At 53.8% G+C, this 27,999-nt stretch overlaps 1 protein-coding gene across 2 annotated transcripts; it reads left to right on the forward strand.

Annotated features, from left to right (window-relative positions):
• On the forward strand, positions 1-27,986 carry NECTIN2 (nectin cell adhesion molecule 2). Of its 2 annotated transcripts, XM_081215287.1 has the most exons (9): positions 1-328; positions 11,477-11,872; positions 15,422-15,718; positions 16,953-17,070; positions 17,529-17,677; positions 24,397-24,550; positions 26,445-26,508; positions 26,655-26,741; positions 27,404-27,986. In XM_081215287.1, exons 1-9 carry the CDS (start codon positions 238-240, stop codon positions 27,665-27,667), a joined length of 1,620 nt encoding a protein of 539 aa, XP_081071413.1. In that variant the 5' UTR covers positions 1-237; the 3' UTR covers positions 27,668-27,986. The 2 variants fall into 2 exon arrangements, with proteins under 2 accessions (XP_081071413.1, XP_081071414.1); XM_081215288.1 differs by lacking the exons at positions 24,397-24,550; positions 26,445-26,508; positions 26,655-26,741; positions 27,404-27,986 and adding an exon at positions 21,329-22,000.
• The last annotated feature ends 13 nt before the right edge of the window (positions 27,987-27,999 follow it).

Raw genomic sequence — 27,999 nt, forward strand, 5'->3', positions numbered from 1 at the left:
GGGTCCTGTGACGTCAGCGAGTCCGAAGCCAGAAAGAAGCTGGGGGCCGGGGGCGCTGAGCCGGGAGAACCGGACCGCGAGAGCAGAGCCGCGAAAGCAGGGCCGGGAGAGCAGAGCGCGGCGGGAACCAGCCGGGAGCCGAAGCCACTCAGGCACCTGCGCGTCTGCCCAGCCGATCGGCGCACGCAGAGTGGCCCGCAGGCCCCCGCCCGGGCCCAGTCCCTCCCCGGGCCCTCCATGGCCCGGGACGCAGCCCTCCCGCCGTCGAAATTGTCGCCGCCGAAGCTACCGCTACTGCCATTGCTGCTGCTACTGCTCCGGGAAACCGGTGAGAGACCGCAGGCACCTCCCCGCCGCGCGCGAACCCATCCCCTTCCCTACCCCCAGCAGGAGGGTCGCGATGGTGAGGCGAGACCACCCCCCTTTCCTTCTCCCAGAGTTGGGAGTCTGAGGCCCGGGGAGAATTGAGGGCAGGGAGCCAGATGCCGAGGTCCTCGAGAGGGGCGGGGAGCTCGGACTTTGGGTCCCTTAGAGGGCCAAGAGTGATAATTCGGGCGACCTGGGGAAGGGCCTGCGAGCTCCAACCCCGAGCCCGAGAGTGCTAAAGGCTCTGACTCCCGGGCCCCAGAAAAATTAGGGACTGAGGGCTCTATCTCTTGGGTCCCAGGAAGAATGAAGGCTAGGGGCTCTGTCTACCGGGGTCCTGGTAGAATTGGGGGCAGGAAGGGCTCAAACTTGTGGGTTCCAGGTTGTGAGCAGGGGGCTCTGTCTCCTGGGTCCCAGACAGAATTGGGGGGAGGGGAGGGCAAAAGGCCCTGTCTCCTGGGCTCCAGATTTAATTGTGGGCATTGGAATGTCTCCTGAGATTCAGACACAAATGTGGGCAGAAACCCTGACTCTTGGGTTATAGATAAAATTAAGGGCCGGAGGCCCTGTCTGGAAGCTGGAGGCTCGGTCGGCTGTGTCCCAGGTAGACTACGGAGGCCGAGTCCCGCCGGCTGGGACACTTCCCTTTCCTTGCGAGCCGTCGGCGGGGCATCCCTGGGGAAGTTTTCCGGGTTTCACTTTCGCCGAGCCAGGGCAAGGCGGGGGCGGGCGCTCTCCTGGCTCCCGGTCCCGGACTCCCGGTTTCGGGACCTTATCTTTCCTCTAGTCGCGCCTTTGTCCTAGGAGCCGCAGCGGGAGGTGGACGCGAAGAGACGCCGCCCTAATCCGCTGTCTCTCCCTCGGCTCGGCCCACTCTCCCGCCCTCCCGTTCCCCCCACCTCCCCTAGGGGAGGGGTGCAGCCCCGGGAGAGGGAGGGGATGGGAGGAAACAGGTGAAGGAGGCTCTGGCCCCGCCCCTTTGCAGGTGACCCGGCTGTTTATTCGCAGCTAGAAACTCAGGATACTGGAGTTTCCCAAAGGTTTGCCAGAAACTACGGAGTGAGCTTGCGGGACCCCTGGTCTTTTTTTCCCAGCATGTGTCTGAATTGTCTCCCAGCTTTGACCCAGAACTGTGTACTGACTCTTCCATCGCCTGCCTCTCCCTCTGTGTCAGAGATAGGGAGATAAAGTCAGAACCTGCCGCCTCTGTGAGAATGCTCAGAATCCACCCGACCTTGGGCCAGACATTGACTTGGTGCATGATCTCATGGAAGGCTCTTGATCACCCTGGGAGACAGGTCCAGTTCCTGTTCCCATTTTGCAGATGAGGAAACAGAGGCTTAGAAAGGGCAAGCCACTTTCCCAGGGTCCACAGCCAGTCTGCAGACTTCAGAGCCTTTCTTGGCTCTGCCCCGCCTGGTGGACTTCAGAAAGTGCCTCCGAGCCTCCATTTCCTCCTTTGGAAAACTGAGATAATTCCTTCCCTGCGGGGCCATTGGAGGGATTTAGAGGTCCCACTGGTCCCCGGGGGCGGGGGGAAGCTCTTAGCACCTGAGGAGGAGGTCTTCCCCTTTCCTGACCCTCCATCCTTGTGCCTTTGCTCTCTGCTCTCCTCTCTGAATCTCTCCTTCCCACCTCCCTCCCTTTCTCCCTCCCTCTCTTTCTGTCTCTCCCTCCCCTCCTTCCCTCACTTTCTCTCCCCGCTTCCTCTCTCCGTTTCTCACCCTCTCCCTCTGCTCCTCTGGCTCTCTAATCTCTCTCCAAGCTCTTTCTCTCCTCCTTTCTTGCTCTCTCTCTCTCCTTTCCATCCATCTCTGTTTCCCTGTCCCTGGCTCCTCTGCCTTCCCCCTCCTTGGCCTCCACGGAATGAGGGTGCACCACCTGGGCTTCGTGCTGTGGCTGCCCTCCCCAGTCCTCCCAGCTTTCACTGCTCATCCATGTCAGCCAGTCAGCCCCACGGTGGCGGAGGGGGATGGGAGGAGGGGGGACTGCCGGCCTTCTGTCTCTTCTTGTTAGGGAAGGGGGACTGGACAGGGGAGAAGTAAGGGTGGGTCTGCTCACATCCTAGGGAGAGGAGAGGGGAGAGAGGGATACAGGGAGAGGCTGGAGATACAGGGGTGGGGACAGAAGCCAATAGAGGGAGGGCATCAGAAACAAATTTAGGGTTGGGGTCAAAGACACATACAGGAATGGAACCGAGAGACGGGGGAATGAAATACAGCCACAGGGATGGGGCAGTGTGGGAGGGGGAGCAGGGGGAAGGGAGATGGAAGGACATCTGGGTAAAGGCAGGAACAGCATAGAGAGAGAGACAGAGGTTTGGTGACAGGCAGGGGGCCCAAAAGACCCCAGCCAGTCAGTGACGGCGATGCCATGGCCCAAGGAGGTTGGGGCACAGGCGAGCCTCAAGGCCAGCAGTGTGTGGGGGCCATGGGGAGTGGTGGACACGGGAGGGACAGGGAGTTGGGCACTCTGGCCAGCTCCCCCGCCTCCGCCAGGGATGCTGTTACATTTTTAATGTCCCGGTGATTCTGAGAAATGGAGCAGGAGGGGGAGGAGAAGAGGGGACCCAGTAAGATGGCCCAGCAAAGAGAAAGTATGTCACAGGTGTGGAGAGACAGGCAGAGATGGGGAGACCCAGGAGGCAGAGAGAGCTGAGGGTCAGAGACACCGAGAAACAGCGGCCCTGGGAGATGGAGACCAGAAACCTGGAGGGATTAGGGACCCCAGGAAACGGTGCAGGGAGCCGGATTCCAGAGACTAGGAGACCCAGACCCAGAAAGACCCAGACCTCAGATGTTGGAGATACAGAAGAAAAAGAATATGAGAACAGCTAGGATTTTTTTTGGCCTGGTGAAAGTGATCTGAAATTGATTGTGGTAATGGAGGCACAAATCTATGAATTTACTAAAAGCCATTGAGCTGGACACTTTATTTTTATTTATTTATTTATTCATTTTTGGCTGCGTTGGGTCTTCGTTGCTGCGTGCGGGCTTTCTCTAGTTGTGGTGAGCGGGGGCTACACTTCATTGTGGTGCACGGGCTTCTCATTGCGGTGGCTTCTCTTGTTGCGGAGCACGGGCTCTAGGCATGCGGGCTTCAGTAGCTGTGGCATTCAGGCTCAGTAGTTGTGGCTTGCGGGCTCTAGAGCACAGGCTCAGTAGTTGTGGTGCCCGGGCTTAGCTGCTCCGCGGCATGTGGGATCTTCCCGGACCAGGGCTCGAACCCGTGTCCTCAGCATTGGCAGGCAGATTCTTAACCACTGCACAACCAGGGAAGTCCCAAGCTGGTCACTTTAAAAGGGGGAATCGTATGGTATGGGAATTGTATCCCAATAAAGCAGTTAGAGAGAAAGACAGACAGACAGACACGGAGAGCAGAGACCAGGGACTCCTGGGAGACACAGGGAGGGCAGACTCGGAACCCTAAGAATCAGAGACAGAGACACAAGAGATCAAAGAGACAGGACCTGCAGGAGGAGGAGGCCAGAGTCTTAGAGACAGAAATGTTTTGGTGTAAACTCTACGCTGGGCAGATCAGTGGGAGTGGGGTTCTGTCTGAGAGTCTTGACCAGGAAGAGATTCACTACCAGAAGTATCAGACCCCACAGGGGAAACCTTCAGGGGGGTCAAGCCCCTGCAGAAAGGCAGGGAAATCTCAGACCAGGGAGGGAAGGGGTCCCCCGAGCTGAGTGACGACCACAATCAGAGAGGTGGGCTGGGGGAAGGAGGTGCCGAAATGCAGGCCCAGGCAGACAGCCCCATATCCTGGCTACCGCTGCTCACCCCCTCCTCAGACCGGCTCCTGGATGTCCGCTGTGAGGGTGGGCACTGTGATGAATGCGGTCAATTAATTGACAAGGTAGCTGAGGCCAGCGCTCCAAGCACGCCGGCCTTCAAGGGCCTGCTGGAGTCTGCTGCGCCCCGTGGTGAGAGGGCAGGTCATGATGCGTTATTGGTCTGGAGGGCACGAGCCAAGCCTGGAGGAGCCAGCCAGGAAGGGACCCAGGAGTCCGGGCCCCCAGCCCCTTCCTCTCTGCCTTGATTTCCCTCCCCCAGATCTCAGGGTCTCAGGCTATAAGTCTCAGCACCCCCCCAGATGTTTCCCCTGGGCTCACACAATGCCCTGGGCAGCCCCGACTCTGCCACCACAGGAAGCCTGCATCCCAGGGCCCAGGCAGAGGAAGCATGTCTGGGGACCCAGCTGACACCTCATGAAGCTGTCACCAGCCTGGCTGGCCAAGGGAAGCTGAGGGAGGGCCGTGTTCCCATGGCCACACTCTCCCCTGCTGTGGTGCTGGTCACGTCCTGGCCAAGGTCAGGGCACAATCACCTGCCCAGCAGTGTGCTGGACACTAGGGTCCGAACTCCAAGCCAGCCTTCCTCCTGGCATCATTTCTCCTGCTTCTGCCTGAAACGCAAAACATCTGGGCATCAGCCCACACTAACCCCGTCCCCCTCACCGCCACAGCCAGTCAGCCTCCGTGTCCCAACCATTCCAACTTCTGAATGAGCTTCCAATGTGGTTCTTCCTCCATCCCCACAGCCCTGCCCCCTGAAGCCCGACCCACTCTGTTCTGAGGGGTTTTTCTAAAGCACAAACCTAACCCTGTCCCTCCCCCTGCCTATAACTCTCTGTGGCTCCCCAGTGCCCCCAAGAAAAAGCCCAAACTCTAACTCAGCCTCAGCCTGTATGATCTAGCGCACTGCTGATTTCCCGTCTTCACCTTTCTCGAGCTCTTACAGTGTGCCAGTCACTGTTCTAGGCTCTGGGGATACAACAGTGACCAAGACAGACGAACATCCCTGCTCCCGGCACTGATGTTCTCGTGGGGAAGACACATCAGCTGCTATGAGGAAATCGAAGCAGGGTTAATGGAGTTTCTGTTCTCATTATTAAGGTGGTCAGGGAACGCTCCAGAGCAAAGATCCGAAGGGAGGGAGGGAAGAGGAAGTGTTCCAGAATGAGAGAACAGCAAGTGCAAAGGCCCGGAGGTGGGACTTGCCTGGCATGTCTGAGGAACAGTGAGGAGGATGGTGTGGCTGGAGCAGGGTGAACCAAGGGGAGAGGGTGAGAGATGAGGTCAGAAAGAGGATGAGCACAGGTCACACAGGGCCTTGTGGGCCGCTGTAAAGACTTGAGCTTTTTTTCTGAGGGAGGAGAGAGCCACAGCAGGGACCTGACGTGCTGTAACTTCTCTGGCTGCGTGTGGGAACAGACTTCAGGGGCAACGGCAACCCTCCCTGCGAGGATGACCCAGGGGAGAGATGCCACTGGCTTAGACCAGGATACAGGCAATGCAGGGATCAGACCTGGTCCGCTTTGCAGATATATTTTGAAGATGGAGCTGACGGGATTTCCTGATGGATTGCATGGGTGGCGCGGAGCAGGGGGCGATGGTGAGAGAAAGAGAGGAGTCAGGGATGACTCCAAAGCTTCCATCCTGAACCTTTTTCTGAGGTGGAAATACCTAATAAATGGGCCACTAACCCCACAGGGGCTGAACCATCCTATCCATTCATTCAGAATGAGACACTTAGAATAGGGATTGAAGAGCCATGGGAGTTTTTTTTTTTTTTTTTGGCTGTGCCGGGTCTTTGTTGCAGCATGCGGGATCTTAGTTTTGGGGCATGCATGCAGGATCTAGTTCCCCAACCAGGGATCAAACCCCAGCCCCCTGCACTGGCGCTGAGTCTTACCCACTGGACCACCAGGGAAGTCCAAGCCATGGGATTTTAGAACCTCATTCATTCTGCAAATATTGAGCATCTACTAGGAGCTGGTCTCTGTTGCAGATACTGAGGGTGAGCAAAACCAGGCGAAGAATTCCTGCTCTCAGAGAGCCAAGAAGGTCATGAAAATCTGCTGTGTGAGATGGAGAGAAAGTGAGGTGCAGGGTGAGGGGACGAGGGCCAGGTAGTTGGAGAGAGGCGGGCTGTGTGGCCATCGGGGACAGAGTATTGGTGATGAAAGAACTTGCTGAGAACCTTGCCCCACAAGAAGCTAAACGTGGGGTTTTTTAATTTAATTTTTATTTATTTATTTATTTTTGGCTGCGCCACGTGGCTTGCCAACCAAGGACTGAACCTGTGCCCTCCGCAGTGAAAGCACAGAGTCCTAGCCACTGGACCGCCAGGGAATTCCTAAAAGTGGGTTTTTTTTAAAATCCTCTGAAGCAGCCAGAGCCACTCTAGATGCAGGAGGGCAGCCTCCCTCAGAAGAGAGGATTGAACCCAGGTCACAGCAGTAAAAGTGCTGAGTCCTAACCACTGGACCGCCAGAGAACTCCCCAGAAGAAGAGAGGTATCTTGCAGCCACAATGACTTCCTTAGGACAGGAAATCTGAGTCCCAGAAGGGACCCAGCGATCCAAAGAGGGGTGTGGGGCTCTGTGGACTATAGCTTGGCTTCCCTTGGCAAAGGTCACCTCCTCCAGGAAGCTCTCCTGCCCCTCCCCTCGGCTGGGTCAGGCCCCTGCTCTAGGTTCTCCCCGTCACCCCCAGCCCCACCCCTTCAGTCCTTCCAGCGAAGTGCTTGGTGATCACTGTCTGTACAATATCTGTCTCCCCTCCTGAATGTAAGCTCCTAGAGGACAAGCACGTGATTTGTCCTGACACATCTGTGGTACCTGCCCCCAGAACAGAGCTTGATATTTATTCAACAGGTTTTTTTTTCTTAACAGTATTGATTGAGCACCTACTATAACCAGGCCCTGGTGTAGGCTCTGGGGATACAGTAGGAAACAAGACAGGCAAATCCCTGTCCTCAGGGGCTGACCCTCTAGCACCCAGGGCCTGCGGGTTGAGTCACTGTTTTTTGCTCACTTGGTTGGCAGTCTGGGAAAGAATAACTGGCGGGAAGGTTCCTACCATTCATGCCCTTGAAGTTCTAAATCTTCACTTTAGGGACTTCCCTGGTGGCGCAGTGGTTAAGAATCCGCCTGCCAATGCAGGGGACACGGGTTCGAGCCCTGGTCCGGGAAGATCCCACATGCCGCGGAGCAACTAAGCCCATGCGCCACAACTACTGAGCCCATGTGCTGCAACTACTGAAGCCCGCGCGCCTAGAGCCAGTGCTCCGCAACAAGAGAAGCCACCACAATGAGAAGCCCACGCACTGCAGTGAAGAGTAGCCTCCTCTCGCCACAACTAGAGAAAGCCCGTGCGCAGCAACAAAGACCCGACGCAGCCAAAAATAAATATAAAATAAATAAAATAAATAAATAAATAAATAAAATCTTCACTTTAGCCCAGTCCTTCTCCAAGTGAAGAACCCTCAATGGCTCCCACTTACCTCAAGAAGAAAACTTAAGCCCTTGGCCCTGCCCTACTTTGCTTCTGCAGCTCACACTGGCCTGGGTTTTTCCCTGACGGAGTGCCTTTCCCTCCTCACCCAGCTAGAAAGGGGCATAGCCTTTGGGGACCCTTGTCCCATACTCAGTGCCTTTGGGGGCCATGTGGGTAATGTTTCCTGGCACCTTGAGGGAAGGGGGTGGCCCTTCCACAGCTCCACCTAACTGTTGCCCCCAGAGCCTCATATCCTATTTTTGTCTGGATTCGACCTTTACTCTCCAGACCCTTCTGTGCTGCTAGTTCACTGCTGGAACAATGTTATGTGGGCCAAAAGTAACTACGTGGGAGAGCCGGATTTGGCCTGCAGCGGATGGCTGGCCGCCTCTGCTTGACTCCCCTGCCCTGCCAGCCCTGTGAGGAGCTTACAGGAGAAAATCATTTTAATGGAATGGTCACAAGGGACCCTGCAGGGCTGCTTAAACATCCCCATTTCACAGATGGAGGAAATTAGGCTCGAAACAAGGTCCCCACCTGGAAAGGGACAGAGCCAGCAGGAAGCCCCCACCAGCTGCTCCGGGGGCCCACACATGACACTCGGCAGTTTGGTCCCGCTGCAGACGAGGAGACCATCTTCCAAGGTGGCACCCTTGGGTTTGGTTTGCAAGATATATGTGGGGCTTCCACGAGATGATGTCTGTGTCACACAATGGCCTTCACTGATGACTTGTTTTGAGAAGTGCCTGGGACGGGTCCTGCCCAAGGGGCTGCCTTCTGCTGGGGACCCTCTCAGTAGGGTCCCCTGTTAATTTCCCCTGGATTCCTGTGTGAGGTCAGCGGCGGCACACGCTCCTCCCCTCACATCTGGAGACAGCTGGGCATGGGCCTTGCCTTGAGGCTGGGTGTCGAGGGCTACTTGTAATTACACTTACCTGGCTATGTTTATTTACCAAGCACTGATCTTGTGTTTCCGGGGGCCCTGTGTGCCAAGTACTCTACAAACATCCTTTAATCCTTAAACGGCAATCCCTAGGAGATGGGCACCATTATTACCCTCCTTTTACAGCCGAGGAAACTGAGGCACAGAGAGAGGTTAAATGACTTGCCCAACGTCACACAGCCAGTAAGTTGCCTAGCTAGGATTCAAGCCCAGGCAGTCTGCCCTCAGTCACCATGCTGTACTGCCTTACACAGCAGAGAAACATTCATCTTTATTCTGGTTTTTATTTTTTTTATTATTTTTTTAAAATTTATTTATTTTATTTATTTTTGGCTGCATTGGGTCTTCGTTGCTGTGTGCGGGCTTTTTCTAGTTGCTGTGCATGGGCTTCTCATTGAGTTGGCTTCTCTTGTTGCGGAGCACGGGCTCCAGGTGCACGGGCTTCAGTAGTTGTGGCTCACGGGCTCCAGAGCGCTGGCTGAGCAGTTGTGGCGCACGGGCTTAGTTGCTCCATGGCATGTGGGATCTCCCCGGACCAGGGCTCGAACCCATGTCCCCTGCATTGGCAGGCAGATTCCCAACCACTGCGCCACCAAGGAAGCCCCCGATTTTTTTTTTTTTTTTTTTGGTCACGCCGCGCGGCATGCGGGATCTTAGTTCCCTGACCAGGAATCGAACCCGTACCCCCTGCAGTGGAGGCGCAAGGTTTTAACCACTGGACCACCAGGGAAGTCCCCTTTATTCCAGTTTTTATTAGCAATCAGAAAACAAAAGATAAGCTGAGAAATAAAAGCCATGCGTTCAGACAAAAACTGGTACGCAAATGCTCACAGCAGCTTTATTCATAATTGCCAAAAGGTGAAAACAACTCAAATGTCCATCAACTGATGAACGGATAAACACAATGTGGTCAATCCAGACAATGGAATATTACTGAGCCATAAAAAGGAACAAGGCACTGACCCATGTTACAGCGTGGGTACACCTTGAAGACATTATGCCAAGTGAAAGAAACCAGACACAAAAGGCCACGTGTTGTATGATTTGATTTATGCTAAATATTTGTCCAGAAGAGGAGAATCTATAGAGATAGAAAATAGACTAGTGATTGCTAGGGGGTGGGAGGAGGGGAAATGGGAGTGACTGTTTAATGGGTACAGGGATTTCTTTGGGGGATTATAAAAATGTCCTAAACTTGATTATGGCGATGGTTGCACAACTCTTGTGAATATATGAAAAGTCATTGAATCGTACTTTATTTATTTATTAGTCTAAGTTTTAAAAAAATATACATAAGATATAGACATTTATTTATTTACATATTTACTTATTTTGGTTGTGCCAGGTCTTAGCTGCGGCACGCGGACTTCTTAGTTGCAGCATGCAAACTCTTAGTTGCCACATGCATGCGGGATCTAGTTCCCTGACCAGGGATCAAACCCAGGCCCCTGCATTAGGAGCACGGAGTCTTACCCACTGGACCACCAGGGAAGTCCCTGAATTGTACATTTTTAATGGGTGAGTGGGAATTATATCTCAGCAAGGTTGTTTTAAATAAAATAGGCACAGCAACTACTGAGCCCGCGTCCTGCAACTACTGAAGCCCGCGTGCCTAGAGCCCATGCTCTGTAACTAGAGAAGCCACAGCAATGAGAAGCCCACGTGCAGCAATGAAGACCCAACGCAGCCAAAAAAATAAAAAATAAATTTTAAAAAAAGGCACAGAGGGCTGTAGGTTTTATAGGAAGGTGAGAGAAAGTATTATTACTGTGTAGGAAACAAAATGAAAACTATCCTCACACTTTGAATTTTTTTAAAATTTCTTTTGGGATAGATTCAGGTTTTTGTTATTTTTGGAGGATTCTTTTTTCCCTCCAAACATTTGATAATGAAAAATTTCAAACACACATGTGTAAGTTGGAAGAATGACCCAGCAGCCTCCCTCATCCTCTGCCCCTAGACTTGACAAAGGGTCACATTTTGCCACGTTTGCTTCGTCACTTTATCGTTTTTGGTTGTTGTTGTTTTGGATGAACCATTTGAGAGTACGTTACAGATGTGACATTTCCACCCCTTATCATCTCCTTATTCCTCTTCTTCTCCTTCTCCTTCTTCTTCTCCGTGCAGCTTGTGGGATCTTAGTTCCCCGACTAGGGACTGAACCCAGGCCCTCAGCAGTGAGATCGCAGAGTCCTAACCACTGGACCACCAGGGAAGTCCCATCCACCATTTATCTTCTAAGAAAAAGGGCTACATAAAACAGATAACCAACAAGGACCTATTGTATAGCACAGGGAACTATACTCAATATTTTGTAAAACCTATAAAGGAAAAGAATCTGAAAAAGAATATACAATACACATATATGTATTGAGATATATATATAAACTGAATCACTGTGCTGTATACCTGAAACTAACACATTGTAAATCAACTATACTTCAATAAAATAAAAATAAAATAGGGAATTCCCTGGCAGTCCAGTGGTTAGGACTCCAGGCTTTCACTGCCATGGCCTGGGTTCAATCCCTGGTGGGGGAACTTAGATACTACAAGCTATGCGGCGTGGCATAAAATAAAATTAAATTAAAAAAAATTTTTTTACTTTTAAAGGAATACTACATAACCACAATTTAATCATCACACCTAAGATCATGAATGGTAATTCCATAATCATATGTCATCTAGCCTGGACACAAATGTCCCTAGTTTTCCTCAAACTGTCTCTCTGGCTGGCCTTTTGGGAATTGGGATTCCATAAAGACTCCTGCACTGCATTGCGGGTCTGCATTTCAGGGGGTGGCCCTCAGTGATGGCCTGGCCTGGCCCGGAGGTGTCTGGGTCCTTCACTGACCCGACCTCTCTCTCTCCTCTCTCCGCAGGAGCCCAGGATGTGCGAGTTCAGGCCGCAGCCGAGGTGCGGGGCCACCTGGGGGACACCGTAGAGTTGCCGTGCCACCTGCTGCCCCCAGCGCCTGAAATCCGAGTGTCACAGGTGACGTGGCTGCGCCTGGACGCGTCTGAGGGTAACCAGAACGTGGCCATCTTCCACCCCCTGTATGGTCCCAGCTTCCCCAGCCCGAAGCCTGGCAAGGAGCGGCTGTCCTTCGTCAATGCCGGGCAGAGCACCGGGGCCGGGCAAGGCACAGAGCTGGAGGTGCGGGACGCCACACTGGCCCTCCGGGGGCTGACGGTGGAGGACGAGGGCAACTACACCTGCGAGTTTGCCACCTTCCCCCGGGGCACCAGTCGGGGAGTGACCTGGCTCAGAGTCATAGGTGAGCAGGGTGGGGGGCAGGGCTGCAACGAAGTGGGAGGGTCGGGGGTGCAATGCACGAGAGCCCCTCAGCGGTCTGTTTCTCCTCTTTAGCTGTGATATCGACCTTGTCCGTGATCTTCAGCCAATGGGCAGCTATTCATTAAGCACCTACTGTTTGCCACACGCTGTTCTGCAAGTTGGAGAGACAGCCGGCAGTGAGCATTCAGCAAATTGAGTACCTACTCTGTGCCACGCACTATGCTAGGCTCTAGGGATAAAGCAGTGAGGAAGACAGCACTCCCTGCCTTCCTGGAGCTTATACTCCAGACAAAGGAGTAGATAACATACATAAGAAAAATAAGAGTGAGTCAGGTGGTTATAGGTGCTTCAGAAGTTGGAGGGGAGCAGGTTACAATTGTAAGCGAGGGTGGTCTGGTGCTAACCCAAACTAGGAGGTGAGGGAGCCCTGCAGGTCTAGGGAAGAGAGTTTCACGCAGTGGGAATAGCGAGTGAAAAGGCCCTGAGGCAGGGCACACCTGGACTGTCTGAGGAAGAGCAAGGAAGTCAGTGTGGCTGGAGATGCATGAGTGGAGGAAAGTAGAAGGAGGCAAGGTCAAGGAGGTGATGGGGGAGCACAGATCACAGCCTCACGGACCACGTGAAGGTTTTGGCTTTTGCCTTGAGAGAACAAGAGCTACAGGAAATTCTGAACAGAAGAGGGATGTGATCTGGCTTGGGTTTTCACAGGCTCCTTCTGGCTATGTGGTGGGTGAGGGTGGAGGCTGGGAGACCACAAAGGAGATGACGGCATGTGTCCAGGTGGGAGGTGATGACACCTAGACCAAGACGGAGGCAGTGGGGGTGATGAGAAGAGATTGGATTATGGAAATATTTTAGAGGTAAAGCCAGAGAACAATCAATTTGGCAAACAAAGGAAACACCAGGATGTTGCAGTACTCAGAGTGAGGGCCCCAGTGGACTCATTTAGATAGAATGGTCAGCAAAAGCCTCTTCGTCGAGTCTCAAAGTGTAAGCAGGAGCCACCATCAGGGACACGTCCACAGGCAGAGGAATGAATGCACAAGCAGAGGGAACAGCCTATGCATACGCTGGGACATGAGAGCCAGCTTGGCATGGTCTAGAAAGGAGGCTGGTGGGCCTGGTGGCAAGGGCTTGAGTGACCCTCAACAAGGCAAGAAAACCAACAGGGTCATGACGATTGCATGGGCCTCCTAGACAGAGAGAGGCCAGGTGGCTCGACTTCATCTGAATTTTTTTTTTTTTTGCTATGCCGCTCAGCTTCCAGGATCTTAGTTCCCCGACCAGGGATTGAACGCCAACCTTCGGCAGTGAAAGTTTGGGGTCCTAAACACTGGACCACCAGGGAATCCCCTTTATCTGAAATATTATTTGGAGCCATCAGACGGTTTCAAACCATAAGAGCACCCTGAACAAGCTCTTGAAATTGCTTTAAAAAGATGACTGGCTGCTGTGTGTGGGCCCATCAGAAGGGTAGACAAAGGTAGAGGGAAGCAAGGAGACCAGGTGAGAGGAGGCATTGGCTGGGAAGGGGGAAGAAGCAGGAGGGGAGGGGAGCGGAATAAAGAGAGAAGTGGAAATAATCACACTTTTAAGAGATAGAAGGTGCTTGTCTGTGAATTAAGGGAGGAGGAGGATCAAGAACTCCCAACCAGGGCTTCCCTGGTGGCGCAGTGGTTGAGAGTCCGCCTGCCGATGCAGGGGACACGGGTTCGTGCCCCGGTCCGGGAGGATCCCACGTGCCGCGGAGCAGCTGGGCCCGTGAGCCATGGCCGCTGAGCCTGCGCGTCCGGAGCCTGTGCTCCACAGCGGGAGAGGCCACAACAGTGAGAGGCCCGCGTACTGCATTAAAAAAAAAAACAAAAAAACTCCCAGCCTTCTGGTCCAGCAGGAAGGTGACCCACACAACCACTTAGGGAAATGGGGAAGACTTAGGGAAGGCGTCTTTTTTTTTTTTTTTTTTCCCTGCACGTGGGCCTCTCACTGTTGTGGCCTCCCCCGTTGTGGAGCACAGGCTCCGGACGCGCAGGCTCAGCGGCCATGGCTCACGGGCGCAGCCGCTCCACAGCATGTGGGATCTTCCCGGACCGGGGCACGAACCCGTGTCCCCTGCATCGGCAGGCGGACTCTCAACCACTGCACCACCAGGGAAGCCCCAAAGGCGTCTTTTTGAAGATGCTATTTCTTGCTAAATCTAGGCAATCCCCTGGGATCCCATCGTCCCCCGGCAACTCCACAGAAGCCACGTCACTCTGGACACTTTATCTCCCCCACCTCAGCTCCAGAGAGTTGGGGAAGTGTACCCTGTACTGTCCCTCCATACACACTTCCCTTCCCAGGGAGCCCCAAAACCACAGCTGTTTCACAAAAAGCGCAGCTCTTCTCCCCGCTCATCCCTCACAAAGGTCTCTCTTCTGCAATCACTTGTTCTATTCAAGAGATGCGTAGAGAGCACCTACCATGCACCAGGTGCCTACAAAAGTGCAGAACAGAACAGTGAAGCCTCCGCTTTCTTGGGGAGTCAGATGTCAGGGAAGTTTCCTTGAGGAAGTGAGACTGGGATCTGGAGGAGGAGGAAGAACAAGATGAGGAGAAGGGAAGCCAGAGCACTCCAGGCAGTGCAAGTCGCTAAGACCCTGCAGTGGGTGGGAGCAGGGATGGGGTGGGTGTGCCTGGAGCTGTCATAGGACTGATGGGAGGGTGATCAGGGAGGATGTGGGCAGGCCCGTCAGAGACTTTGGCGGTCAGGGGAGAATGCAGGAAGGATAGGAGAGGAGAGAAAGGCAGTACCACGTTGAGAAGCTCAAGATATAGCCAGGTGGAGAGATCCAGGAAGCAGCTAGAGATGCTTCCTGGATCTCTCCACCTGGTGGAGAACTCAGGTGTCAGAACTCAGGTGTCTGGTTATGGGCACACATTAGTAGCTGTGGGTTGTCATTATTATTCCTCGTGGAGGTTTACCCTGCCTAATACTTTCCCATGTTTTCCAGGAGGATGAGTGAAAAGGGCAAAATTTTCCAGCTTTGGGAAGCTCCACTGCCTTTATCCCACTTCTGGCACCACAATCTAATGGTGATTAAAGGAAAAGAAGTTGGAGGGCTTTTCAGCTGGACCTTTGAACCTCATTATTCTGCTTTGGCTTTTCTTTTAAAATCTCGGCCTCTTCCAGACTTGTGGACATTGTCTGTTTTTCTAGCAGAGCAGAACAGAAAATATAATGGCTAATACTTAGATAGCACAGTGAGTGTCAAGTACCATCCGAAGTGCTTTACATCTCAATTTATTTAATCTGTACAACAATCCTATGTTGTGGGTACTGTGATTATCCCCACTTTACAAAAGAGGAAGCTGAGGTACAGAGTTGGGAAATGGCTTGCCCAAAGCCATGCAGCTGCAAAGCAACAAAGCAGCAAAGCTGGGAATTGAACCCAGGCAGTTGGGGTTTAACTGCTCAGCTCCACTGCTGAGGTGTTTGTTGAATGACTCTAGGTGTGGAGTGACCCACGCTGCCCTCTGTTCCTCTCCCCAGCCCAGCCTCAGAACCATGCCGAAACACAGGAAGTCACACTCAGTCTGGATCCTGTACCTGTGGCCCGCTGTGTCTCCACGGGCGGCCGGCCACCTGCCCGAGTCTCCTGGCTCTCACCCTTGGATGGGGAGGCCAGAGAGAGCCAGGTGTCAGGACCCCTGCCTGGTACAGTCACCGTCACCAGCCGCTTCACCTTGGTACCCTTGGGCCAAGCAGATGGTGTCAAGGTCACCTGCAAAGTGGAGCACGAGAGCTTTGAGGAGCCAGTTCTGCTGCCTGTGACCCTCTCTGTGCGCTGTGAGTGCATCAGGATGTGACCACACCCCCAACACTGTCTACACCGATTTCTCTAGGGCACCGTATACATTATCCCTGAGTGTTGTCTACATTGGCATTCTGGGTCAAATTCTGCACTGCCTTCCTGCCCATTGTCTACACTGGCTCCCCGGGACAACATCTGCACACTGCCCCCTCATTGTCTATACTGGCTTCACTAGGCTCTCACCTTGCTGCCACAATCAATGGTGAATCAGAATGGGTTTGCAAGGGTCGGTATTATACATTTCTTCCCAATTCCACATCCAGTGAAGTCTTACTGGTAGCTTCAATCAGCCGTGTGGAGTATTTACACCAAGGAAACTGGCAAACACCTCAAATCAGGGCTATTCTATTTTTCTCCCCTCCCTTTTCAGAGAGCCGGTTTACCAGCACACAACCCCAGTTGACACTGCTCCCTCACTGTCTATATCCACTACTCTGTCTACACTACCCAACCCAATGTTGTCTACATACACACCCCCATTCATACTGTCTAAATTGGCTCCCTGGACACTGTCTATACTGACTCTCCTGCGGCCTCTACACCTACTTCTGCCTCCCAGTATAATCACATTGACCCCTCTGGACCCTATCAACAAAATATGTGTTTTGTTGTTGTTGTTGTTTTGGCCACTCTGCGGATTAAACCCGGCGCCACTGCAGTGAAAGAGCCGAGTCCTAACCACTTGACCGCCAAGGAATTCCCCGCTGTACGCTGTCAATATCAACCCCTTCTGATATGTTCTGTGTTAGCTCTTCCCCAAACTGCTTACACACCAACACTGCCTAATATTACCCAGGAGGCTCCCCCTGGCACACTTCCAAACACCCTGCCAAACAGTTACTTTAGCAGCTTTTCCAGCCACTGTCCAATCATACCCCATACCCCAGCTCAGCATTTTCTATACCAGTTCCCCAGACAATGCCTTCAGTTAAACTAACTCCCTTATCTACTCTGGGCATGTCAGAAATGACACACATTATCTAGAATGGCTCCCTCGGGCGCTGCCTGCAACGAACAGTAACTTCCTCAAAATGACCCTCAGCCGTGTCCCTGGACAGTGTCTGTACAGCCCGGATTGATCTGCCCCAGGCATTTTCCATGGGTCCACCTCCTGCCAGCCCATTTCTTTAGGATTCTTATCTATCTGCTCACCTATCACCCCTTTTGGGATTCTCCCTGTCACTGAGCCAGTCCCCCCATTTCCTCCAGACCCCCCTGAGGTCTCCATATCCGGCTATGATGACAACTGGTATGTCGGCCGTAGTGAGGCCTCCCTGAATTGTGATGTCCGCAGCAAACCAGAGCCCACAGGCTACGACTGGAGCACGTGAGTCCTGTTGGGACCCAGACTCCTGGGTCTGAGGGAGGAGGGGCTGGGGGCCTGGACTCTGGGTCTGAGGGGTGAGGGGCCGGGGGTCTGGATCCTGGGGCTGAGCAGGGAGGGGCCGGGGGTCTGAATCCTGGGGCTGAGGGGGGAGGGGCCGGGGGTCTGGATCCTGGGGCTGAGGGGGGAGGGGCCGGGGGTCTGGATCCTGGGGCTGAGGGCGGAGGGGCCAGGGGTCTGCATCCTGGGGCTGACGGGCGAGGGGCTGGGTCCCGGACTACTGTGCCATGAGAGAGGGGCACCAGCGGCCTGAAACCGTGAGTCCTCCCGAAGGAGGGAGCTCGCAGTTCGGGGTGTTAAGGAGTAAGTTCAGGTCCGTAGAGCTTGGCTCCTGAGGGCTGTCAGACCTGTACTCCCCGTGGACCATGCTGTCCTTCTCATGTGACCCCCAAACCCCCCAGGACTTCAGGCGTCTTCCCAGCTTCAGCAGTAGCCCAGGGCCCCAAGCTGATCGTCCACTCGGTGGACCGGCTCCTCAACACCACCTTCATCTGCACCGTCACCAATGCTGTGGGCACGGGCCACGCCGAGCAGGTGGTCCTAGTTCGAGGTAAGCGGGTCTTGGGGATGGTGTGTACGACTGGGTCTGCTCCCCAAGTGTTCCTCCCTTCTGGGTTCTGGGGCTGTACTGGAGAAGGCTGCGCCGCCGATCTGGGGAGAATTCAGACCCGCCTCAGTTACGGGAGGGGGACGGTGTGGCTTGCCCCCACGTGGGATCTGGATTGGGGTGACAGGGTAGGTGCTGACAGAGGAGTCAGGACGTTGAGACCTGCGCTGGGGTCCTAGAAAGTAGAGGCCTGGGAAGGGTCTTCAGGGAGAGATCCAGGGACATTGGCCTGGCCTCCAGCCAGTGAGACACGCCCACAGAATTGCACAGCTAACAGTCACGTGAGGGCAGCTAGATAAACACTCGGAAACAATGGACTTCTTACAGTGAGGGCTGGTCAGTACGACCCAGAAACCAGTTTGAGTGTGTGTTGGGATGTTTGTGTTTCTAGAGGTGGTATTTTGGGTTTGTTTCGCTTTGCTTTGTTTTTTGGGTTTTTTTGGCCTACCACTTGGCTTGCGGGATCTTAGTTCCCCGACCAGGGATCGAACCCATGGCAATGAAAGTGTGGAGTCCTAACCACTGGACTGCCAGGGAATTCCCTGGAGGTGGTATTTTGGAAATGGTGGCTGATGTGTCTGTGGGTCAAAAGTTCTCTGAGTCTCCACAATGGGAACTCAAAAACACAGATAGGACCCAAGACTTAGCTGGAGAGGAAAAAAATAAAGCCAAAAATAAAGCCCAGGTTCGGGCTGATGGAAGTGGGGTCGCAGTTACAACTGCAGCCCAGGAGGCTTAGAGGGAGGCAGGGCGCCTCAGTGGGTGGGAGGAGGGCCCCCTCAAAAACACAACCAAACTCATAGGCATCAGTGTGAAGACAGACACACCCACACCTGGAGACAGACGGAAGCAGGCCCTCTTACTGAGATGATCATAACACACACATGCACACACACACCTGGAAAGACACCAAATGAAAACGGATCCCTCTTGAGGAATTCAGACACTCGCCGGGGAGATAGGACGTAGCTAGTCAGAAACAGTGTCACAGACCACACACCCAGAGAAACTGTTGGCCCACCTTCAGCGCATCTGACATGCTCAGGTGCACAAACACACACACCTGGAGGCAGACACCATCACGAAGACATGCTAGAAGCAAAAAGAACCGCGGACAGCAACAATTCCACGCGCAGAAACATCGTGGCTCACACACAGATGCTGAGAAGGTAACTTGAAGACGTTCTCAAGTGCACACCCTCGGAAACTCCAAAAACCCCAAAAACCCCATTGTGGAGATTCTCTTTCAACAAACAGTCATCTGACAAGTATTTGCTGAGTCTTCCTCTTGGCCAGGCATTCTCCTCAACGTGGGGAATACAATGGTGACTCAGTCTCAGTCCCTGCCCTCAAAGGAACAGCCGGAGGAGGGTCAGCTCCACCTACCCAGCGAGGTCCCCAACTGGAAATACACCCCCTGAACCCTCTATCGCAGATACTCACCAGAGAAACTGGTCTCCCCAGCCGCGCTGGGTCAGTAGGCACCTCTGTGGGGTGGAGCCTGCAGAATACAAGCGGGATCACACTTGAGGGCCATCGGAGGAAGACAGAGCCACGAAAGCATGGACACCCCCCCCGAAACACCCAGAAACCCCAGGGATATCCACCACTGGAAACCCCAAAGCCAACACACTGGGTTCAGAGTTCAGCCTTGGGTGATATTCACCAAGTGAAATACACATACTCAGAGCCCCATCAGGAACCTGGGCAGTTGGGGGCTGCGGGTAATGCACACAGAATCACACCCCCAGAGACTCTCCCAGTGGTACCCACAGACCCGCAGACAGTAAAAGCTTCATTGCAAAGACATGCACCTACGGATGGATGCCAACAAACGTGGGGACACCCTCTGAGCACCCTAGAAATCATCACAGGCAGTGAGTGTGCCAACAGGTGGCCTTGCCCAGAGAGGAGATTCACTCACAGCTCTTGGCAGGGTCACGTCAGAGGGTCTCAGAGACGCCTCACGTCCCCATGCGCACACAGACCCGCACACGCTCTCACGATCGGTTTGGGGTTCACGCCAGTGAAAACATAAGAACAAAGGCAAGGCCGCGGGCTAGACATTGCTTCAGAGAATTTCTGACCCACAGGCAGGTACACGCTCACCCACCATCTCCAAATCATCATCCCCAGTAACACAGACACACGTTCCGACACGTGCGAAAACTGGTCTCCAGACTTCACTGAAAGAAATCTTTCCCATCTCCAGGGTACAGGTATATGAATATATTCCCCCTAAAAAGTTTCACAAAATACTACTTACCCTTCATACTTGAGGTAAACTTTTTCTGTTCTATTTTGTTTTACTGCTGCTTGTGGGTCACCAGACTGATCGACAGCCCTTTAGGTCATGAGCCCCCATTTTTGGAAAACATCCAGAAACAGATGCCTGGGTCCCAGCCCCTCTGGTGTGCAGAGGCGCGGGGAGGGGAGGGTCAGGTGTAAGTGGACCCTCCCCATCCCCACCCCCCGCCACGGTCTCTTCCAGTCACACCCTGCATGCAGGGGTGGGGGAAGCCGGGGGGGGGGGTCTGATTAGATGCCTGTTGCATCCATGTCTATCCCTCATCCTCACTTCTCCCCACTTAGGGCTCCCTGGCTTCCTTCTCCGCCCAACCCCACCCCCATCCTCCCCCAGACCCCTCCCCTCCCGCAAGCTCAGCCCCTGCTGGGAGAGGAAACCGGGACTGGGGGCTTCAGGAGCCCCATTCGCCACACTGGGGACACGTGCTCCCAGCCACTCCCGTTCCCAGGGGAGGAATTACCAGGAGGCCCCTCACCCTTCTCAATCCCCTTTCTCTCAAGTGCAAAGAGCTTTGGAATCAGACAGCCCCACACTCAAATCTAGGCTGCCTCTTCCTGGCTGGATCAGCCCCAAGATTCCTTGACGCTGACCTCCGAGCTTCTGGGAGGGGGTCTCAAACTCAGATGCCTACAGGGTCCTGGCGAGTGACCTGGGTGGCCAGGTGTGGAACTCTGTCCCCTTCGGAGTCACCAGCCTGACTCAGTCACAGCCCATCACCAGGTGGAGGAGATGAAAGTTTAGTGTTGCTGGATCTGATTTTTTTTTAAAATTTTTTGGCCACGCCTTATGGCATGCAGGATCTTAATTCCCCCACCAGGGATTGAAGCCATGCCCCCTGCAGTGGAAGCGCGGTCTCTTAACCACTGGACCACCAGGGAAGTCCCTGGGATCTGATTTTTTTTCCCCCTAAAAGAAATCTGGAATTTGCAGTGAAATGGCCTAGTGCTTTAAATGTTAGCTAGCAAGTTTAATTTTGGTTTTTTGTTGGTTGGTTGGTTGGTTTTCTATTTTGTTAGCAAGTTTAATTTGGGGAAAACGCTGTGCAGGTGTAAGGAGATCCATCTGGGGGCCACCCATTGGCAACCCCTCCACATACAAAGCGCCCAGCGTGTAGCGAAGAGGGAAGCGGGCTCTCCCTTCCCTCCGCCTTCTTCTGCCCAAGTTGAGTCACCTCCCTAGTTCCCGTCACTGCCCTGCTGTGTCCTGGGTCCCCCGCCCCCCAACTCCCAGATGTATCCTCTTGACCTCGTGTCTCCCTTTCTCTCTCACCCCTTCTCTCTCCTCAGACACCCCGCGGGCCTCGCCCCGAGACACGGGTCCAGTGGTATGGGGGGCTGGTGGGGGAATACTGCTGGTGTTGCTGCTTCTGGCTGGGGGGCCCTTGGCCTTCATCCTGCTGAGGGTCAAGAGAAGGAGGAAAAGCCCAGGAGGAGGACATGGCGGCAGAGGAGGATCCTACGATCCGAAAACTCAGGTGTTTGGGAATGGGGGTCCCGTCTTCTGGACGCCAACTGCCCCTGGTCCCCTGAGGCCAGAGGGCAAGGACGAGGAGGACGAGGAGGAAGAGGAGGACAAGGCAGAGAAAGGCCTCATGTTGCCTCCGCCCCCGGCACTCGAGGACGACATGGAGTCCCAGCTGGACGGCTCCCTCATCTCCCGGCGGGCAGTTTATGTGTGACCCCAAGACAGGCAGACAGCCAAGGGTCCCAGACTGGTTGAACTTGTTTGTCCGGAAGACACTGGAGTTCAAAGCTACCTCCCACTTCCTTTCCTGGGATGTGGAGGGAGGTGGAATGTCACACACTGGACTTCTGTCTCCAGGGCTGCATGGGGCAGGGGAGACCCCCACCCCGGGGGAGCTCGGGAATGGGGACCCACAGAGCACCCTCCCCCCCAGAGACTCGATTTGGGCTCCAGCCTGCTCTGGCCCCATGACACTCAGGAGTTAATAAACACCTTGGAGGAAAACATTGGGGGTGTCTTGTAATACATCGGACGCCCTCCTTGGGGGGGTGGGACAGGGACTGCTAGGTCCCAGGGGGTGGGCCCTGGAGACTGGGAGCCTGGTGGAGGCTAGACTTGGTGAGGCTGGGGTTGGGGGCCGGTGGGGGTGGGCTCTGGTCACTTGGGTCCTTGAAGGACATATTGGATGCCCGAGACACCTAAGGCTGGTGGGACTAGGAACTGGGCTTAGAGGCTGGTGCTTGGACTCGGGATTTCCAGGACAGAGGCTGCCTTCCTGGATGGAGTGGCCAGACTGGCGGGAGAGCGGGGCTGGGATCCTGGACTTGTGGGCCCTTGAAGGTGGGGAGGTGCTGTGATCTGATCCTCTGAGGGCAGCTCAAACCCGACCTCCCAGAGCTTTGCTGAGGACCCTGGGAGGGAGGACTGCCCCCTCATTCTCGGGGCCCTGAGGGGGTGGGGCAGCTGGGGTTGCTGAGGAACCAGGAAAGTCCCGCCTCTGGAAGATACAGCAGTGGCCTTTCGTACCTCCTTTGTGTTCCCTCGTCCCCAGGCTGTGCCCAAGGGGCTTTTCAGTGATTCAGGGGGAGGGCCTGCAGCTCTGTATACTACTCACTCCCCGCCACCATTAGAAAATCTCCCAAACCCGGGCAGGGGACTGCGGTGGAGCCGTGGAGCGGGGACAAGGTTACCTCTGCTTTCCTGAGCCCCATGGCCACCTTGGTAAAACACCAGTGGCCTTCATCTCTGCTCCTGAGGCTGTCCTGGGACTCAGTAAGCCTGCACCCGAATGCCCAGCGTAGGGCTGAGCACCCAGGAGGGGCTTGGTGAGCCCGTTTCTTCCACCTGCATTGCCTTCCACTCACGGTGCGGGGACACCGCGGTGACGCGGGCAGAGCTTGCCCTGCCCTCCCGGATATGCAGTCAACAACAGGAATAGCAGCCATTTTAGGGTGAGCGCATGTAGACTGAGCAGCAGTTACTCTGATATTCCCCCACGCTCTGAAGCCCTCCAGAGGATGCCAGGCCATGTAACGGGAAGTTGTGGAAATCGGATAGTCCGGGGATCCAGGCAGCATTCCCACCGGCAGCTTTCTCTCTGCATCTCTGTAGTGGGGTTGATGGAAGGGGGAAGCCTGTGGATGGGGCTTTGGCACACATGTTATTTCCCCTAGTTGTTTATTGTCTGTACCATCCTGTCCAGGGCCACCCCCGCCACCTCCTCCCACAGTGGGAGGGTAGTGCCAGGAGGGCAGGGGCGGGAATTTGGCTGATCTGGCAGACAGTAGGTCCCTAAGTGTCCCTGCTGGGCCCCTCCTTACATGTCCAGAAAAACCAACTGTGTGCCACACCCCACCCCTTGGAGCGTTCAGTGTGGAAATTGGCAAGTAAACAGGTAATTGCTCCAAAAATGATTCAGGAAGTGGGAAGTGTTACAAAGGAGAGGCCCAGGGGGTCATGGGCTTCTCTCCACCCCTTTTCCTGTTAGGTTAGAGGAGCTATGATCCTCTGCCTAGGATGACTCCATTCTATGTAATGAATGAGGGCGTCTGATCCCAAATCCGGAATCACACTCCGCCCCCCCATTTTTTGCCTTTTCGCTCCATTCCTCATCACCTCTCTTCCCTTAGCTCCACACTCTCGCATCATCCTTCTGCTCTGGCCACATGGCCTCCTTGCCGTCTTGAAAAACAACTTGAGGGCTTCCCTGGTGGCGCAGTGGTTGAGAGTCCGCCTGCCGATGCAGGGGACACGGGTTCGTGCCCCGGTCCGGGAAGATCCCACATGCGGCGGAGCGTCTAGGCCCGTGAGCCATGGCCGCTGAGTCTGCGCGTCCGGAGCCTGTGCTCCGCAACGGGAGAGGCCACAACAGTGAGAGGCCCGCGTACCGCAAAAAAAAAACAAAAAACAACTTGAGGCTCCCTCCCCAGGACCTTTGCGCTGGCTGTTCGCTCTGCCTGGAATGCTCTCATATTCTCATGGTTCACCCCCTACAGCTCCTTCAGGTCTTTGCTCAAATGTCACCTCACAGTAAGGCTCTCTCTGACTGCCCTTGAGGGCCCCTGCTCTGTCACTTATCACCTACCCTACTATACACTGTTATCCTCTATCAGTTACTATCACCTGGCATATTAGCTATTGTGTATATTTCTCTACTGGTGTCCTCCCTGCCCAACGAAACATTGGTCCAATGTGACTAGGACTTTTGTATGTTTTGTTCACCACTCTATCACACAACAAATGATCATTGAGGATTAAGTGAATAAAAAGAATGTCCTCTGCCCTTGGGAAAAGAGGTAGGCAGGTGGGTGGTGACTTTGGAGGTGGGGCTGGGAATAAGGCACTGTGGCTTCCTCCTGGAGATTTCCTCACACTGTCCCTCTTCTTGCAGAGACACCCAACACAGCAGGCGCAGGGGCCACAGGTGGCATCATTGGGGGCATCATCGCTGCCATCATTGCAACTGCTGTGGCCGCCACAGGCATCCTCATCTGCCGACAGCAGCGGAAGGAGCAGAGGCTGCAGGGGGCAGAGGAGGTGGAGGAGTGAGTGATGGGCCCTACGAAGTGGATGAGGGGGGGGGGTCCCAGAACTGGGCACACAGAGCTGGGGAGGAGGCTGGGGAAAGTCATCAGCCATGGCTGAGTGGCCCAAAATGACCGTGACTTAAATGGGGTGGAGAGGAGAGTTTATTTCTGTCTCCTAGAAATCATGGCTATGACAGTTCTGCTCTGTGACATCATCAGAGCCCAGGCTCCTGCTATCTTTTTGCTCCACCTTCCCTAGCTCGTGACCTTCATTCACATTCCAAGATAGCTCCCCTCTCTTTTATTGTTGTCTATGTACGTGACAACCAGACATGACCATCCTGGCCTCAATGACCCCATCCCTTTCAGTGGGAGAGGGAAATGGAAATAGAGGGCAGTTGGAAGCCCTGTAAGGGAACCCATCACTTCCCCTCATTTCCCATTTCCCAGTGGCCTAGTCACATGGCTGCCTCAGCTGCAAAGGAAGCTGGGAAACGTAGTCTTTATTCTGGTGGCCACGTACCCTGCCAAAATCTCTATTACTATGAGAAAAGAGGAGCCTAGATATTGGGGGAAACTAGCCCCACTTCTCTGTGTAGAACACTTATATACCAGGCTTGATGAGATGTATGTTACACGTGTGATCTCAATGAAGCCTCACATCCATCCATTCATTCATTCGTTCAATAGGTATTCAGAAAGTACCCACTTGGGGCAAGACCCTGAAAGCTAGGAACACAATGATGAGACAAACACTTAAAAGATGTCCAAAAAAATAAAATAAATTTAAAAAATAAATAAAAGACATCCACACACATAAACATATCATATCATGGAAACCTAATTTTCAGATGGAGCTAAGGGTACCCATTTTCTTAAAGAGGAAACAGGTTCAGAGAGCTGAAATCACTTGCTGAAATTCATCCAGCAAGACAGCATTTTGGGGGCAAAATGGCTCTGAAATAATATGACCCAGTGTGTGCGAGGGGGAACACTTGTTAAAAATGCACCTTCCTGGGCTTACACCAAACCAACTGAATCAGAACTTTTACAAGAAGGGCTTGGCATCTGTATTTATAACACACTCCCTACGATGCACAAGAAAGTTTGTGAACCACTGTCTTAATCATCTAGTCAATGCAAACCAACAACTTGCTGTTGATCTCTTCTTCTAAGCCCATGAGACCCAGTGGTGTCTGAGATGGCCCTGGCCCTGGCCTCCCAGGGTTCACAGTCTCAAGGAGACAGACCTGTTCCCAGACAGTGACAGTCCAGCATGGCCAGGGATGGGCTAGGGAAGCTGAGGGAGCTGGGAGAGGCTAGAAGGGGCACCTGACTCAGCCTGAAAGATGAGGGAGGGCTTCCTGGAGGCAGGGACATCTGAGCTGGGGATTGAAGGCATAGTAAGCCTCCATCATTATTATATATATAGGACGCTCTGGTCTGAGGGTGTGTAGAATGAGGGAATTTAACATAGTTTGGGGGGCAGGAAAGCATTTCATTCATTTTTTTCATTCCCTCCTCTAACAAATATTTCCTGATATTCCTCATAGTGTGTTCTGGGAACACCATGTTGACAACACAGATCTCATTTTTTCCCCCTCACATTGCTCACAGTGGGGTACAGTCGTTGAATGAGATCAGAAATAATATTTCAAATACAAACTCAGTAAGTGCCCTGTGAGGGACGTATAGGTAGATATGATCATATAACAGGAGTTCCGGATCCCCCTGGAGAGTCAGGAGGGCTTCCTGGAAGAAGAGAAATTCATGGAATGAGTAGGAGTAAGCTGGGTAAGGGGAGGTGGGTGATGGAAAGAGAGATCAGACAGAGGAAAGAAGTGTGCAGTGGCCCTGGGGTAGAGGGCTTCTCAGGGCTTAGCCTTCACCTGACCTACCTCCTACCCCACAGCCTAGAGGGGCCTCCCTCCTACAAGCCGCCGACTCCAAAGGCAAAGCTGGAGGAGCCGGAGATGGTGAGCACTTCCCCTGGAGCCCAGGCTGCCCCCACATCCCCACACCACTTTTGCCACTGAGGCCGGGCCTGGGAGGGGGGACTGGTGGGGAGCGGCTGTCTGGGAGGGGGGGTGGTCCTGACCTGTCCCTCTCTCTTGCATCGCAGCCCTCCCAGCTCTTCACCCTGGGGGCCTCGGAGCACAACCCACTCAAGATCCCCTACTTTGATGCTAGTGTCTCGTGCGCTGAGCAGGTAGGAGCTCGGGAGAGGACAAGGGTGGGTTTGGGATCTGAGTTTAAGGGCCTCCTTACATAAGAGGTCAAGGACTAAAGGTGACAACTCAAGTTCGGAGCCGTATCTCTGGTCAGACCTTAGAGCTCTGAGATACATTTAGGATTCAGTGGGGGAGGTCATGGTTGTAAAAGTCCAAGGACATGGGGTGAGAGTTTAAAGTCATCCCATCAAAGAAGACTGGTTGAGTATCTCCATTTGCCAGACACTGTACCTGGAGCTGGGACAAGACAGACAGTCACTCCCCTCAGTGGCCTCCTGGAGATCAGAGGTTGGGTGTTGAGTTTGAGACAAGTCAGTTTTCAAGGGGCTATTTAGAGCTTAAGCTTAGGTCAAGATTGAAGTCAAAGGCTCATGGGGAAAAACTTGGGGTCAGTGATCAAAAGAAAAGGAGAGGCTCAGGATTAACAGGGTAGAGTCCATGGTCTGGGCTTTGAGTTAGGGACCAGCTGTATGATTGTCCCAGTTCAACATCAACCCAGGTGACAAGGGGTGACATAGGGTGAGGTCAGATCTGGTTGGCATGGGGAGATGGTGGTCAGGATTTGAGGGTCAAGGAGCAGAGTGGGATTCTGTGTCATGTTCAAGAGGTGACCTTGGGTTCATTCCCTCCCCATCCCCAGGAAATGCCTCGATATCATGAGCTTCCCACCTTGGAAGAACGGTCAGGACCCCTGCTCCTGGGGACCACGAACCTGGAGTCCCCCATGCTGGTGCCTCCAGGGCCGCCTGCTCTGGAGAGGCTTTCCCTGGATCTAGAGGACGAGGAGGAGGAGGAAGTCTATGTGGACAAGATCAACCCCACCTACGATTCCCTGTCCTACTCCAGCCCCTCTGAGTCCTACCAGGGCAAAGGTTTTGTCATGTCCCGGGCCATGTATGTGTAAGCCGCCATGGTCCTGGCCTCTCACCTCTCATTTTTTGATCCCTCAACTTTCTGCCAGGGATCTAGGGCCCCCTCATCTCTCGCTTGGCCACTGTCAGTTAACACACATGCATCTCATCTGTGACTTCTATCTTGGTGGCTCCACTGTGACCTCTAATCCATGATCTCTGACTCAGAGAAATGGGCCATGACAATGGATAACTGATAACCTTATCTTAGGAAGGGCTGGAGAAGGTAGGTTTCTGCACAACCTCTTATCCAAGGGGTCCTCAGACTGTGACCTTAGATTATACCTCTCATGTCCCACCATCTCCAGACTCCCCCCAAATCCCA

This window comes from Mesoplodon bidens (assembly GCF_964165515.1).
Source record: "Mesoplodon bidens genome assembly, chromosome: 18".
Lineage (NCBI taxonomy): Eukaryota > Metazoa > Chordata > Mammalia > Artiodactyla > Ziphiidae > Mesoplodon > Mesoplodon bidens.

Bases quoted from the DNA above. Each gene is read 5' to 3' on its own strand.
- NECTIN2 (XM_081215287.1), top strand. From the start codon at position 238: ATGGCCCGGGACGCAGCCCTCCCGCCGTCGAAATTGTCGCCGCCGAAG. The intron at 15,719-16,952 runs GTGAGTGCATCA...CATTTCCTCCAG, and splicing joins TGTGACCCTCTCTGTGCGCT to ACCCCCCTGAGGTCTCCATA. The intron at 26,509-26,654 runs GTGAGCACTTCC...CTTGCATCGCAG, and splicing joins AGCTGGAGGAGCCGGAGATG to CCCTCCCAGCTCTTCACCCT.